At 39.7% G+C, this 16,332-nt stretch overlaps 1 protein-coding gene and 1 non-coding gene across 8 annotated transcripts in view; one reads left to right on the forward strand and one right to left on the reverse strand.

Moving 5' to 3' along the window:
* Window positions 1-16,332, forward strand: part of AHCTF1 (AT-hook containing transcription factor 1) — a 96,438-nt gene that overhangs the window by 13,844 nt on the left and 66,262 nt on the right. For 6 of the 7 annotated variants that reach the window (XR_009490747.1, XM_059875268.1, XM_005216798.5 and 3 more), the window contains exons 2-4: window positions 3,514-3,641; window positions 9,815-10,068; window positions 13,332-13,512. Coding sequence is in view for 6 of the 7 variants with exons in the window: in XM_059875268.1 (XP_059731251.1) it covers window positions 3,521-3,641; window positions 9,815-10,068; window positions 13,332-13,512 (556 nt within the window). In the remaining variant the exon portion in view is untranslated. Of the gene's footprint in view, window positions 1-3,513; window positions 3,642-9,814; window positions 10,069-13,331; window positions 13,513-16,332 lie in introns of those variants that run through there. The other variant, NM_001192036.2, reaches the window with a different exon arrangement.
* Window positions 2,393-2,527, reverse strand: LOC112441897 (small nucleolar RNA SNORA5). Its single transcript, XR_003029860.1, has one exon. It is a non-coding gene; the product is annotated as a small nucleolar RNA SNORA5 (small nucleolar RNA).

The following is a 16,332-nucleotide window of genomic DNA, read 5'->3' on the forward strand; positions in this document are numbered from 1 at the left end:
GTAGTATGTGTGTGGATGACTTGTATAAATTTGGTCTGCCAATGTGTAGCTTCTTTGCTGGAAATGAGTAGCAGATTGTCCCAGTAACTTTAATTGAATAGTCCATACTTATGCTCTGGTTTGAAATATCCAAATATCATCTATATTTTTGTGGTTCTGTGTCTAAATTACCTGTTTCAGTGACCTATTTGTCCATTACTAGCATATTATAATTATTACAGTTCATCTATTTACCAGTACTTTGACAAACCATTCTTTTTGTATCTTAGAAGTTGTGTTTGATCATTATTCTATCTGAAACCTTCCTTTAGAATTCCCTTTAAGGAGGATCTGTTTGTGCAAAACTTAAAGTTTTTGTCAAAAAATGTGTTTTCATATTTGTTTGGGGGATCATTTCAGTGATATAAATTATATGTTGACAACCATTTTTGCTTAGAATTTTAAAGATATTCCAGACTTCTGACTTCCACTGTTGTTGAAAAGTCACTTCTTTTTATTTGATCTAGAATTTACTGCTCTTCCTGATTTCAGATAATTTGTCTCTACAAATCTGGGAAACATCTTTTAGAATATTGTCTCTTCCTTGCTGTTAGTATTATATTTTGGGGAATTCTGAATAAACATACATTAGATTCTTTTTCCCCTGTATTGTCTGTAACTTTTAAGTACTCATCTCTGTCTCTTGTGCTACAATTTTCTCTCTACAGCTTTTCATATCTTTTGAGTTTGTTTTTGTTGACTTCACTTCAGTTCAGTTCAGTTCAGTCGCTCAGTCATGTCTGACTCTTTGCGACCCCATGAATTGCAGCACGCCAGGCCTCCCTGTCCATCACCAACTCCCGGAGTTCACTCAGACTCAGGTCCATCAAGTCGGTGATGCCATCCAGCCATCTCATCCTCTGTCATCCCCTTCTCCTCCTGCCCCCAATCCCTCCCAGCATCAGAGTCCTTTCCAGTGAGTCAACTCTTTGCATGAGGTGGCCAAAGTACTGGAGTTTCAGCTTTAGCATCATTCCTTCCAATGAACACCCAGGACTGATCTCCTTCCGAAAGGATTGGTTGGATCTCCTTGCAGTCCAAGGGACTCTCAAGAGTCTTCTCCAACACCACAGTTCAGAGGCATCAATTCTTCGGCACTCGGCTTTCTTCACAGTCCAACTCTCAAATCCATACATGACTACTGGAAAAACCATAGCCTTGACTAGATGGACCTTTGTTGGCAAAGTGATGTCTCTGCTTTTGAATATGCTATCTAGGTTGGTCATAACTTTCCTTCCAAGGAGTCAGAGTCTTTTAATTTCATGGCTGCAGTCGCCATCTGCAGTGATTTTGGAGCCCCCAAAAATAAAGTCTGACACTGTTTCCACTGTTTCCCCATCTATTTCCCATGAAGTGATGGGACCAGATGCCATGATCTTAGTTTTGTGAATGTTGAATTTTAAGCCAACTTTTTCTCTCTCCTCTTTCACTTTCATCAAGAGGCTTTTGAGTTCCTCTTCACTTTCTGCCATAAGGGTGGTGTCATCTGCATATCTGAGGTTATTGATATTTCTCCCAACAATCTTGATTCCAGCTTGTGCTTCTGCCAGCCCAGTGTTGACTTAAGTAGGTACAAAATAATTATTTATTGAGTGGGCACACATATTTTTGTAAATAACAAAGAAGCATGGTACAAAGAATACCTATGTGCTCACTACTACGTTTTAGAAAAAGAAAGTTAATTACTTGAAGTCCCTTATGTATTCCTCTCCATTCCAGTCCCCTTTCTTTCCTCTCACTTTGTGTTTATGATATCTTTTGTTTTATTCAGTTTTGCTACATGAGTTTGTATTCTTAGGCAATTTTTTGTTTAGTTTTGCAGTCTTTTAAACTTTATGTAGGGCTTCCCTAATAGCTCAGTTGTAAGTGTAATTCTGCATGTGTTTCCTCTACTTTTAATATATGTTGATGTTGGTCCATATTGTTGCTTTGTAGCTGCTACATTCTCACTGCTCCATTGAGGTTTTTCCCCCCTTGAGTTCTAAATTTTACTTATTTCATTTTTCATTCCAGCAATTCTTCCCCTGTTCCCCAAATTGTTTGACCAATTTTCATTGTAATTTTTAGTTTATTCCTCATTAGCAAGCTAAATCTTTGGTTTCTTTAAACCTATTAAACATACCTATTTTTTATTCTCTTATTTCAGTATCTGAATGAAGTCTTTGATAGGTTAATTCTGCTTGCTATTGATCATGATATCCTTGTTTTGTTATTTTGACTGTAAGTTCATTTTCTGTGAAACTTCATCTTTGAGAACTCTTGAGATTCCAGAAAATATTTGGTAGTTTCTGTGGGTTGCTTGGAGCATTACCAACCTGAGACTGCTTTATTTTTTTTTTTTTTTTTTCTTTCTTGGTGTCTGTAACCAAATTTATCCCTGAGGCCTAGCACAGAGGATCAGGGCCCATGAGTCACAGTATTTCTGTAGCAGCCTTTTGGGCCAGTGCCTGCCATGGGTGAGGTAGGCAGTGAATTTGACACAGCTGCAGCTGAGACTGCTTTATATGATATTTTTCACCAGAGTATTTTCTGGTACCATGCCTTGAATTCTGGCTACTAATTTGTATGAAGGGAATTTTTCTTTTTTGTGTGTAGAAACTTTCAGTTGTGGTCAAAATGAACTGCTCTCTCTCCTGCACAGAGTGTTTCTATCACTCACCTATATACTGATGACACAGCCCTATGGAGTTTAATGGGGTTGCAGGGAGGGGCGCGGGAGGCCCTTAGCTTCCATTGGCTTTGTTAGCCCTAAGGTTTTTTTTCTGTGGACCTCAGGATGCTCAAAACAAGATTAGGGTCACCAGGACTGTATTTAGTAGCTAATCATCAAGATCCAAGCCAGCTTATATATCTTGCAAAATTCCTACTGTTTCTACATTTGGACTTGCCAGTAATCATTCAAAAAGATACTTTTATAGTTCAGCCATCATTTTTTCTTGTTTACAGTGGGAAAGTCATTTAGGACTTTCTAGTCTTTTATATACTGGAAATGAAAGACAATTTTTTTTTTCCTATCCAGTTAAAGACATATACCACACTCAATTCCTGAGGTTACTGTGAGTTTGGCATTTTTCCTGGACTTTCTCCTCTTTTACTGTGGTGGTAACTTTTCTAAAACAATATCATTTTTTTCCTGTTTTGTGTGTGAAGTGCTTATTGAGAGTGAATGTAGCAATAGGACTAATTGCATTGAACCCAGTCTTCAAAGAACCTGTGTAGCATTCATGTATATCCTTAGGACATCTGGCTTAATGAATCTTTACTCTCCTCAGGCTGTTTGGGAAATACTTTCTTAGAGAATATCCCAGACTTGGAGCACATAATATGTATTTCATAATCAGATTTTAGTTTCCGTTTATTTACTTTTGTATGGTATCATTTTCTTTTTCTTTTCTTTTTCTCCTTCTGGATAGAGATAATGAAATGTCTTATGGTACAAATATATAATAATTTTACTTTAAAAATTATTTGCAGTGGAAGTATGCGAGACCTAACGGCGCAGGTGACAAGTGGTCTTCTGCAGTTCCCAGAAGTGACTATCCAAGCCCTTGGAGAAGACGAAATAACATTAGAATCTGTGCTTCGTGGAAAGTTTGCTGCAGGTAAAATAATATTGCTGAAAATTTATTTATTTGATTTGTAAGATAAATAATAATAAACATATATTGTGATTCCTTTAATGTGGAAGAAAAAAAAGCAGAACCCGCTTAGAGTGGTCTTATATGTAAGTATATTACATCTACAACTACATATGTAATAATTTCTACCTACTTGAGCACATTTTCATTGAATATCCTGGGATATTATAGTTCATTTTTCTTTATTACAATAAGATCAGATCAGTCGCTCAGTCGTGTCCGACTATTTGCGACCCCATGAATCGCAGCACTCCAGGCCTCCCTGTCCATCACCAACTCCTGGAGTTCACTCAGACTCACGTCCATCAAATCAGTGATGCCATCCAGCCATCTCATCCTGTGTCGTCCCCTTCTTCTCCTGCCCCCAATCCCTCCCAGCATCAGAGTCTTTTCCAATGAGTCAACTCTTCACATGAGGTGGCCAAACTATTGGAGTTTCAGCTTTAGCATCATTCCTTCCAAAGAAATCCTAGGGCTGATCTACTTCAGAATGGACTGGTTAGATCTCCTTGCATTCCAAGGGACTCTCAAGAGTCTTCTCCAACACCACAGTTCAAAAGCATCAATTCTTCAGCGCTCAGCCTTCCTCACAGTCCAACTCTCACATCCATACATGACCACTGGAAAAACCATAGCCTTGACTAGACGAACCTTTGTTGGCAAAGGAATGTCTCTGCTTTTGAATATGCTATCTAGGTTGGTCATAACTTTCCTTCCAAGGAGTAAGCGTCTTCTGATTTCATGGCTGCAGTCACCATCTGCAGTGATTTTGGAGCCCAGAAAAATAAAGTCAGCCACTGTTTCCACTGTTTCCCCATCTATTTCCCAAGAAGTGATGGGACCAGATGCCATGATCTTAGTTTTCTGAATGTTGAGCTTTAAGCCAACTTTTTCACTCTCCACTTTCACTTTCATCAAGAGGCTTTTGAGTTCCTCTTCACTTTGTGCCATAAGGGTGGTGTCATCTGCATATCTGAGGTTACTGATATTTCTCCCGGCAATCTTGATTCCAGCTTGTGTTTCTTCCAGTCCAGCGTTTCTCATGATGTACTCTGCATATAAGTTAAATAAACAGGGTGGTAATATACAGCCTTGATGTACTCCTTTTCCTATTTGGAACCAGTCTGTTGTTTCATGTCCAGTTCTAACTGTTGCTTCCTGACCTGCATACAAATTTCTCAAGAGGCAGATCAGGTGGTCTGGTATTCCCATCTCTTTCACAATTTTCCACAGTTTATTGTGATCCACACAGTCAAAGGTTTTGGCATAGTCAATAAAGCAGAAATAGATGTTTTTCTGGAACTCCCTTGCTTTTTCCATGATCCAGCGGATGTTGGCAATTTGATCTGTGGTTCCTCTGCCTTTTCTAAAACCAGCTTGAACATCAGGCAGTTCACGGTTCACATATTGCTGAAGCCTGGCTTGGAGAATTTTGAGCATTACTTTACTAGCGTGTGAGATGAGTGGAATTGTGCGGTAGTTGGAACATTCTTTGGCATTGCCTTTCGTTGGGATTGGAATGAAAACTGACCTTTTCCAGTCCTGTGGCCACTGCTGAGTTTTCCAGATTTGCTGGCATATTGAGTGCAGGACTTTCACAGCATCATCTTTCAGGATTTGGAATAGCTTAACTGGAATTCTATCACGTCCACTAGCTTTGTTCATAGTGATGCTTTCTAAGGCCCACTTGACTTCACATTCCAGGATGTCTGGCTCTAGGTCAGTGATCACACCATCGTGATTATCTGGTTCGTGAAGATCTTTTTTGTACAGTTCTTCTGTGTATTCTTGCCATCTCTTCTTAATATCTTCTGCTTCTGTTAGGTCCATACCATTTCTGTCCTTTATCGAGCCCATCTTTGCATGAAATGTTCCTTTGGTATCTCTGATTTTCTTGAAGAGATCTCTAGTCTTTCCCATTCTATTGTTTTCCTCTATTTCTTTGCACTGATCACTGAAGAAGGCTTTCTTATCTCTTCTTGCTATTCTTTGGAACTCTGCATTCAGATGCTTATATCTTTCCTTTTCTCCTTTGCTTTTCGCTTCTCTTCTTTTCACAGCTATTTGTAAGGCCTCCCCAGGCAGCCATTTTGCTTTTTTGCATTTCTTTTCCACGGGGATCGTCTTGATCCCTGTCTCCTGTACAGTGTCACGAACCTCAGTCCATAGTTCATCAGGCACTCTTACCTATCAGATCTAGGCCCTTAAATCTATTTCTCACTTCCACTGTATATTCATAAGAGATTTGGTTTAGGTCATACCTGAATGGTCCAGTGGTTTTCCCTACTTTCTTCAATTTACGTCTGAATTTGGCAATAAGGAGTTCATGGTCTGAGCCACAGTCAGCTCCTGGTCTTGTTTTTGCTGACTGTATAGAGCTTCTCCATCTTTGGCTGCAAAGAATATAATCAATCTGATTTCGGTGTTGACCATCTGGGGATGTCCATGTGTAGAGTCTTCTCTTGTGTTGTTGGAAGAGGGTATTTACTATGACCAGTGCGTTCTCTTGGCAAGACTTTATTAGCCTTTGCCCTACTTCATTCTGTACTCCAAGGCCAAATTTGCCTGTTACTCCAGGTGTTTCTTGACTTCCTACTTTTTCATTCCAGTCCCCTATAATGAAAAGGACATCTTTTTTGGGTGTTAGTTCTAAAAGGTCTTATAGGTCTTCATTAGAACTGTTCAACTTCAGCTTCTTTAGCATTACTGGTTGGGGCATAGACTTGGATTACTGTGCTATTGAATGGTTTGCCTTGGAAACGAACAGAGATCATTCTGTCGTTTTTGAGATTGCATCCAGGTACTGCATTTCGGACTCTTTTGTTGACCATGATGGCTACTTCATTTCTCCTGAGGGATTCCTGCCCACAGTAGTAGATATAATGGTCATCTGAGTTAAATTCACCCATTCCAGTCCATTTCAGTTCACTGATTCCTAGAATGTCGATATTCACTCTTGCCATCTCCTGTTTGACCACTTCCAATTTGCCTTGATTCATGGACCTGACATTCCAGGTTCCTATGCAGTATTGCTCTTTACAGCATCGGACCTTGCTTCTATCACCAGTCACATCCACAGCTGGGTATTCTTTTTGCTTTGGCTCTATCCCTTCATTCTTTCTGGAGTTATTTCTCCAGTGATCTCCAGTAGCATATTTGGCACCTACTGACGTGGGGAGTTCCTCTTTCAGTATCCTATCATTTTGCCTTTTCATACTGTTCATGGGGTTCTCAAGGCAGAATACAGAAGTGGTTTGCCATTCCCTTCTCCAGTGGACCACATTCTGTCAGACCTCTCCACCATGACCCGCCTGTCTTGGGTTGCCCCATGGGCATGGCTTAGTTTCACTGAGTTAGACAAGGCTGTGGTCCTAGTGTATTTAGATTGACTAGTTTTCTCTGAGTATGGTTTCAGTGTGTCTGCCCTCTGATGCCCTCTTGCAACACCTACCATCTTAACTTGGGTTTCTTTTACCTTGGGCGTGGGGTATCTCTTCACGGCTGCTCCAGCAGAGCGCAGCCATTGCTGCTTACCTTGGATGAGGGGTATCTCCTCACTGCTGCCCTTTCTGACCTTCAACGTGGGATAGCTCCTCTAGGTCCTCCTGTGCCCGCTCAGCCATGGCTCCTTGGACGTGGGGTTGGTCCTCCTGGCCTCCAGTGTAGGGTTGCCCCTCCCACCTGCCACCCCTGCCCTCGGGCTTAGGGGCGTGGGGTATCTCCTCCTGACTGATGCCCCTGAACTCTGACACGGGGTAACTCCTCTCATTGCGGCCCCTGACCTCGGACGCTGGGTATCTCCCGGCCGCTGCCCTGCCCCGCCCCCACCTCGGACACCGGGTGGCTCCTCTCGGCCGTTACTCCACTGCCATAGTCTGGCACTCTCGGCCGCTGCCCCTAACCTCAGACTTGGGGTAACTCTTGTCCGCCGCCCTTCGGGCATGGGGGTCCTCCCGGCTTCTGACCCTGACCTCGGACATGGGGTAGCTCCTCTCGGCCGTGCTTAGCGCGCCAGTCGCAGCTGCCTGCGCTTAAGCTCGCCGGTCGCAGTCAATACCATATATTTTATACCTTTCAGTATTGAGTATCTGCATTTAAAAAGTAGAAATAATGCATGGCTGATTTTTCTTTATAATTAGGCAGTTTTATTGGTGATAAGTTTAAATTATTACCTGAATAATCGTATGATTATATCGTGGAAAAACCTGATTGTAGTGCCCTATGTGTGCATGCTCAGTCACGTCCGACTCTTTGCGACTGTAGCCCATCAAGCTCCTCTGTCCATGGATTTTCCCAGCAAAAATACTGGAGTGGGTTGCCATGCCCTCCCCCAGGGTATTTTCCCACCCAGAGATCAAACCTGCACTGATAGGTGGATTCTTTACCATGGAGCCACCTGGGAGGCCTGTAGTGCCCTAGGTGATAAAATATATTCAGGAAGTCTCATTTCTTAATTCCATTAATCTGAACAATATCTTAATAATGATCATGTTTTAAACTATGTAATATAGCAGAGAATTATACCAAAGAAACCATTAAATTATGGATTTCAGTCTAGTGAAATATATTGCAGAAGACTTCTCTAAAAATGAATGTGATAGCCACCCTTCCTAGCACAAAGACAATAAAACATATAGAGTAGTAGTAATTTAGCTATTTATAGAGCTGTTCTCTTGACTCTTAAAGGTAATAACACTACTTCTGTTACATACTAGGCACCATAACAACTTTTCATTGAGGGAGTACTAGGTGTTTCTAATTAGGCACTTGTCTTTGTAACTGAAAATCAAATAGGTTAAATAATTTGGTCCCAGTACACAGAAAGCAAGTTGTAAAAATGAGCTTTGAACCCATGTTTTCTGGACCCCACTGTGCCATGCTAAATTTTAAAACTATCAGCTGTAGTCTAGTATATAGAGCTACCTATTTAGATGCGTGGTTCAGTTCAGTCGCTGTCATGTCCCAACTCTCTGTGACCCCATGGACTTCAGCACCCAGGCCTCAGTTTAGTAGTAAAAGTTACATTGTTCATTTGACTGTTGAAGGAGAAATCCCAGGGTCTAGTTCTTGATTCTTCACTTCCTGTATATTACTCGTCAGCAAGCAGATCCTTTTAGTTTTGCCTCTGAGATGAATCTCTAGTCAGTTCACTTTCTTTTTTGCATGGCCACCAACCACACATAGGTTGTCATCTCCCTACTTCTGCTTTGGCCCCAGCTTTTTATCCATTTGCTGTTTAGCAGCTAGACTGACATTTAAAAACATAAATCAGATTGTCACTGCCCTGCTTAAAATCCAGTTACTATACATTGCATGCGGAATAAAATTCGGACTAGACTAGCCAGGGGCCATAAAGGGCTTCTGGTATTTCTTATTATTATACTAGTTACGTCTTGTCTCCTAGATTTTGAACTTTAAAGTGACAGAATATGTGTTATATTTTTTAACTCCTGTAACATGTAGTTTAACTCTTAATGTATAATGTAGTTAACATATGAGTTTGGGAGTTAAGGAGACTTGGTATCCACTTTTGGCTCTGGTATTCATAGCTCCATGGGTTTTGGGCAAGTTATTCATTCATACAGTTAGTTGCCTTATTTCTGTATTAAAGTGTAACAAGGAGTAATGAGATAATTTAAGCATATATATAAGCATATTTAAGCATATAGCATGGTACCTTTACTGAATGGTTATTTTATTCTTATTGCAGTAGTAGTTCAATTTATTTTACTATTTTGAGGACCACTCTGTTCGTACTCTTGCCTGGAAAATCCCGTGGACAGAGGGGCCTGGTGGGCTGCAGTCCATGGGGTCGCTAGGAGTCGGACACGACTGAGCGACTTCACTTTCACTTTTCACTTTCATGCATTGGAGAAGGAAATGGCAACCCACTCCAGTGTTCTTGCCTGGAGAATCCCAGGGACGGGGGAGCCTGGTGGGCTGCCGTCTATGGGGTCACACAGAGTCGGACATGACTGAGGTGACTTAGCAGCAGCAGTAGCTGTTCTATAAATGCTTAGATTTCAATTTGAAGATAATGAGTTATAGATTATATATGTAACAGAGCTTACTGCTGTTTAGTTTTGTTGTATACAATATTAAAATAAGCAAAATTTTTAATTTCTTTTTCCTTTTAGGGAAAAATGGACTTGCTTGCTTGGCCTGTGGTCCACAACTTGAGGTAGTGAATTCTCTAACAGGAGAGCGGTTGTCTGCATATAGATTCAGTGGAGTAAATGAACAGCCTCCTATAGTCCTCGCTGTGAAAGAATTCTCTTGGCAGAAGAGAACTGGATTGTTAATTGGATTGGAAGAAGTAGAAGGGAGTGTTCTCTGTCTTTATGACCTTGGTTTATCAAGAGTGGTTAAAGCAGTTGTTCTTCCTGGACGGGTAGGTACTGCTTAAGATACATGGTATTTTGTTTTCAAAACTAAAACCCTGCTGGTTACATGGGTATGTTCACTTTGTGGAAATTCATTGAGCTGTATACATTTATTTTTAGATTACTTTTTGGAAATTTGTTGTTTTTCATTAAAAAGTTTAAAGAGGTTAAAAATATTATCAAAACAACATAACATTAAAACTTTCCTTGGCTAAAGAAGATATATGTATATATACATACATAGTGGAATATTTCTCGGCCATCAAAAGGAATGAAATAATGCCATTTGCAGCAACATGGGTGGACCTGGAGATTTTAATACTAAGCAGATTGTCAGAGAGAGAAATACTGTATGTGAAATCTAAAATATACGGATCAACATATCTATGAAACAAAAGCAGACTCACAGATACAGAGAACAGATTTGGGGCTGAGGGGAGAATAGAAGAGGGAAAGATTGGGAGCTCGGGATTACTGTAGGCAAACTATTCATAGGATGGATAAACAACGAGGTACTGCTGTGTAGCAGAGGAAACTGTATTCAATATTCTGTGACAAACTGTAATAGAAAAGAATATATAGAAGGAATATATATATGTATAACTGAGTCACTTTGCTGTACAGAAGAAACTGACACACCATTGTGAATCAACCATACTTAAGTAAAATTTAAATTATAACTTATTATTGGTTAGAAAATTACAAAGTAAAAATAATGACATGTTGTGTTTTAATCTTTCATATGACAAGTATCATCTAAGTCTTATTCTTACTTCCAGTTTTGTTTTACGAAGACACTGAAAATTTATAAAAATACTGTGTTCATTACTATGACATTTTTTCCTTGCCTTTTTTATTTTTTCTCTTTTAATTTGAGCCTTGGAGTAATATGGGAAGTATGTCTTTATTATCATTTATGATTTGACTAATACATTTAAATAGTGGATTTCTTTATATTCACATTTGTTAATTCTAACATACATATGCCTTCTATATGCCAGATATCTTATCTGGTAGTAATTATAGAAATCGAGTTGTTTCTTCAAATTTATTACTCCTCTTTTTCCATGGTGAGAAAATGTATGCACTCACAAATACACACAGTCAAAAATCATGGAGGAGTAGATGCCTGTGTGAAAGAAGTATGCACTTAGATGCACACAAAAGTATATGTAGGTTTGTATGCATATATATATGTTATGTATATAGTCATAGAACAGAATTTTTAAACTTAAAAGGGAGCTTAATGACAAAAGATAATGTTTTTATAGTGAAGAAACAGACCCAGTGGGCTAATGTAAAGTCTAAAATAATTTATAGCCGGATACCTTATATGTACTTGCCAGTGATAATGATTTTAAAGACCAAATTATTTGGCAGTTTATTGAGTGCTTATTGTAAATCAAGCTATGTGCTAGATTTTACAAATAAGTAGATGCTAGGTTTTACAAATAAGTAGATAAATTGAACCTAGTCCGTGCTGTCCAAAAAGGCTTGTAGTCTAGTAGGAGAAGACAGATTATAGGATTATAGTATAAATAAGTATTTTGATACATTTTAGCACTCGGAACATGAAGAACACCTGGATGACTTCTACTCAAAAAGATTGGACATTTCAGGCTAAGAGACCCACCATGTAAAAAGTCACAGTATATGGAACGTTTGGGAAACTAGACTTAATTTAGAATGGCAGGGAAGAGTAGGAGGAGGAAGTGGGAGCCAGAGATGGTGAAGATTGAGATTGTGAATGGCCTGTTGTGCAGTTAGAGGCCTCCTTCTAAAGTCTGTAGGTGAAATTTTTAATTGAAAGCAGAATTGTAGTGTAAAAAGCCCTTTGGTTGGGTAGTTTAGGTAAATAAGGATGATGAACTGAACTGAGGATATGACATAAGAAGTGAAGACTATGGAACAGATTGCGGAAGTATGTTCCAGAGGTGACATGGACAGAACTTGTTGACTTTTAATTGGATGAGTGGTTGATACCAGATGAAGTATAGGGAAGGCAAAGACTGGGAGAGGAATGATAGACATCTTCAAAAGGAGTTCAGTCAACTGACTTTTTTTTTTTAAACAAAGGCACAGTATCCCCTCTTAAATTTGCTTTTAACTGCATTTAAAATTACTTAAGGTAGCATTATCAATAGCTTCATATGTAGTATTTATATGAGGAAGGCAGATTACTTATCCTTCACTGAAGGAATTACAGAAAACATACTTCAGTTTTATAGACATTATTACCATAATTTAGAAAAGGAAGATAATCCATGAAATTACAGCTTTCAGAATTAGAAAGAATGTTTTGTGTACTAATGAAATACTGAGAAAGCCAGTGTTTTGTCTGTAATAATAGATTATAGCCTGAAACAGACTTTAACCTTACATTAACACGTAAACCACTGATAGCAAATTTTCTCTTTTCTTTCTAGGATGTTCATCAGTATTATAGTAGAAATCACCAAATACTTATTTATCAAGTATCGTACCAAATTAATTTCTGTGAATCAATAGGAAACAGAAGGAAAGTTAAGTGTAAACTAAAACCAGACTATTAGGTATAGACATTGAAAATTTGACTCATGAAGTGAAAAGGGAAAATAGAACTCCATAGTGTAACTACAGTATGATTTTCTTTAAGTAATTTCAGTCCTTGTTAAATTCAGTAATCCAATTAGTGTGAAAGCTTGGTGTGAAGTCCATTATAATGTAGTCCTTTTAAAGGTTAGACCTCTTCAGGGTTTACGGCATAAAAAGGACTTAAAAAAAAAAAAACCCCCGCAAACAGTAAATTTTTCTGGAATGACTCGTTTTTCGTCTTCTTCGGAGGAGAGGCTATATATACTTTTACAGTAGCTGGTTTACAGTTTTAAAGTGAGAAGGATCTAGGTTTGAATTTTAATGGCTTAATGACTGTGTTACTTGAATAACTCAGCTAAACTTTCTAAGCCTCAGAGTGTTTCATCTTTAAGTGGGTGTAACTATATATAGTCCCATATCAAAGGGTTATCGTGCATTGATTAGCATAATGTCTGGAATATGGTAAATTCTAGGTAAACATCAATTGTTGTTCCAACTGCATGTTGTAATTCTTACATCTGAAGATTTCATAATGTTACTCAGATTCACAAGTATCAAATGCAGATTTGTGCTTCTGTATTAGAAATGTTAATATCTGTATAACTAGTAACCTGCTTTAACTTCAGAATTTGTTGCTTATGTATTTAATTGTGTTTTCTCACTTTGAGGAAAACAAATGATACATTCTACTTTCTAGGTAACAGCTATTGAACCTATAATTAATCATGGAGGAGCCAGCGCAAGCACTCAGCATTTACACCCAAGTCTGCGATGGCTTTTTGGTGTGGCAGCTGTGGTAACTGATGTTGGACAGATCCTTCTTATTGATCTATGTTTGGATGACTTGTCATGCAGTCAGAATGAAGTAGAAGCATCAGGTAATTAATTAGTCATTCTTGGCTTAAAACCCAAAATTGAGCACCTGAATATTCTGATGCATTGCTGCTGCTAAGTCGCTTCAGTCATGTCTGACTCTGTGCGACCCCATAGACGGCAGCCCACCAGGCTCCCCCATCCCTGGGATTCTCCAGGCAAGAACACTGGAGTGGGTTGCCATTTCCTTCTCCAATGCATGAAAGTGAAAAGTGAAAGTGAAGTCGCTCAGTCGTGTCCGACTCTTCTCGACCCCATGGACTACAGCCCACCAGGCCCTCCATCCATGGGATTTTCCAGGCAAGAGTACTGGAGTGGGGTGCCATTGCCTTCTCCTTTAACAGCAGCTAGGCATATTATATTGGAGCTGGTATACTTGGTGACAGCCTTAGTGCCCTAGGACACGGCATGCTTGGCCAGCTCCCCAGGTAGCAGCAAGTGCACGGCAGTCTGGATCTCCCTGGATGTGATAGTCGAGCGCTTGTTGTAATGCGCCAGGCGCGATGCCTTGCCATCGATGCGCTCAAAAATGTTGTTGACGAAGGAGTTCATGATGCCCATGGCGTTGGACGAGATGCCGGTGTCCGGATGGACTTGCTTCAGCACCTTGTACACGTACACGGAGTAGCTCTCCTTGTGGCTGCGCTTGCGCTTCTTGCCGTCCTTCTTCTGAGTCTTGGTCACAGCTTTTTTAGAGTCCTTTTTAGGGGCAGGAGCAGACTTAGCCTGTTCAGGCATGTCTATATGGATTTTTTTTTTTTTTTTTTTAATAATCAAAAAAAAGGGGGGAGTCAAAAACTTGTTTATATGTCTTTTTAAAAATTGTTTGCTTGTATTGTTTTATTTTGTGCACCGTGGATATTTTTGCATGAGTTACTATGTTTTATTGATGAAGTGTTTAGAGACTAAAGTAGTTCTTGAAAGAGAGACATGTTCCCAGATACACAACTGAATAACATCATTCAGGTTATTAAGTAAATACCAGAAGAAGGGCTGAAAGGTATTGATTCTTATTAGACAATATAAAATTATCCAACTATGTAGGATCTAACACTGTTTTTGGCATACTGTTTATGTTTCTGTGGTAAGCCCAAGATAGAAATAAAGTAATTTGATAGAAAACAACAGTAATTTAAAAGTCTTCCCTCACAAAATAGCATCTTGAAATAGAACTAAAGCTTAATTAATTAGTAAGTAAAGAGAGGGTGGTGACTCAGTGGTAGAGAATCCGCCTGCCGGTGCTGGAGACAGGGCTTCCATCTCTGACCCAACAAGATCCCACATGCTACAGAGCAACTAAGCTCACGTGCCGCAGCTGCTGAGCCTGTGTCGAGAGCCTGGGAGCCGCCACTGCTGATCCCACGTGCCGCAGCTGCTGAGCCTGTGTCGAGAGCCTGGGAGCCGAAACTGCTGATCCCACGTGCCGCAGCTGCTGAGCCTGTGCTCGAGAGCCTGGGAGCCGAAACTGCTGATCCCACGTGCCGCAGCTACCGAAGCCTTCTGGACCTAGAACCTGTGCTCTGCAACAAGAGAAGCTACCCACATTGAGAAGCCACCACATCCAACCAGAGTGGCTGGTGCTCACTGCTAGACAAAAGCCTGCCCAGCAGCGAAGATGTAGCACAGCCAAAACTGGATAAATAAAAATTTTTTATAAAATGTAGAGAGACAGTTTCCCCTTTTAGTACTATTGTGCTTAGTCGCTCAGTCATGTCTGACTCTTGGAACCTCCTGGACTGTAGCCTGCCAGGCTCTTCTGTCGTTGGAATTCTCCAGGCAAGAAGACTGGAGTGGGTTGCCATTTCCTACTCCAGGGGATCTTTGCAACCCAGGAATCAAACCCGGATCTTCTGCATTGCAGGCAGGCTCATAACTCATTGAGCTAGAGGGAAGCCCTTTTTTTTCAGTATTATGTATATAAGTCTTCTCTTCAGTAGTAGTTTGCTTTTGTGATTTATGTTACTATTGATTGGTTTATGTAGGAAGAAAAGCTAACCTAAAAACTTTAAAAAGTGTGTGTATTATCTATAAAGTTTTAGGAAAGGACTATTTAACCTTGAGGACCTTCTTGATTTTTAAAATAGTCCTGTAATATTAGTTCAGATCTTTTAATTTTTGGATCAGCTAAGAAAAAGATGCAAATAATCAATATTTTGTCCCAATATATAATAATGAGTATAATTATTAAGAACTGTTGGTATGTAATAAAACTGATTCAGTCAGTTTAGTTCAGTCGATCAGTTGTGTCCGACTCTTCGCGACCCATGAATCACAGCACACCAGGCCTCCCTGTCCATCACCAACTCCCGGAGTTCACTCAGACTCACGTCCATCGAGTCAGTGATGCCATCCAGCCATCTCATCCTCTGTCGTCCCCTTCTCCTCCTGCCCCCAGTCCCTCCCAGCATCAGAGTCTTTTCCAATGAGTCAACTCTTCGCATGAGGTGGCCAAAGTACTGGAGTTTCAGCTTTAGCATCATTCCTTCCAAAGAACATCCAGGACTGATCTCCTTTAGAATGGACTGGTTGGATCTCCTTGCAGTCCAAGGGACTCTCAAGAGTCTTCTCCAACTTAAAACTGATCAAAACTACAATATTTTGGTAAAAATTATATTTGACAAGAAATTGAAGAACCAGATTATCTGATCAAAATTTAGATCTGCAAAATATTATGTGGAAGAGTTTGATTTGGTAGAAATAATGGCCCCACATGCACTTAAGGGAAAAAAGTTCTCATAGTGATGGAAACTACACCTTGAAATTTGATATGTATTGAGGTCTGATTGATCTTAATAAAATCTTGGGTAAATGAAAAAGAATTGATT

This window comes from Bos taurus, chromosome 16, assembly GCF_002263795.3.
Source record: "Bos taurus isolate L1 Dominette 01449 registration number 42190680 breed Hereford chromosome 16, ARS-UCD2.0, whole genome shotgun sequence".
NCBI lineage: Eukaryota > Metazoa > Chordata > Mammalia > Artiodactyla > Bovidae > Bos > Bos taurus.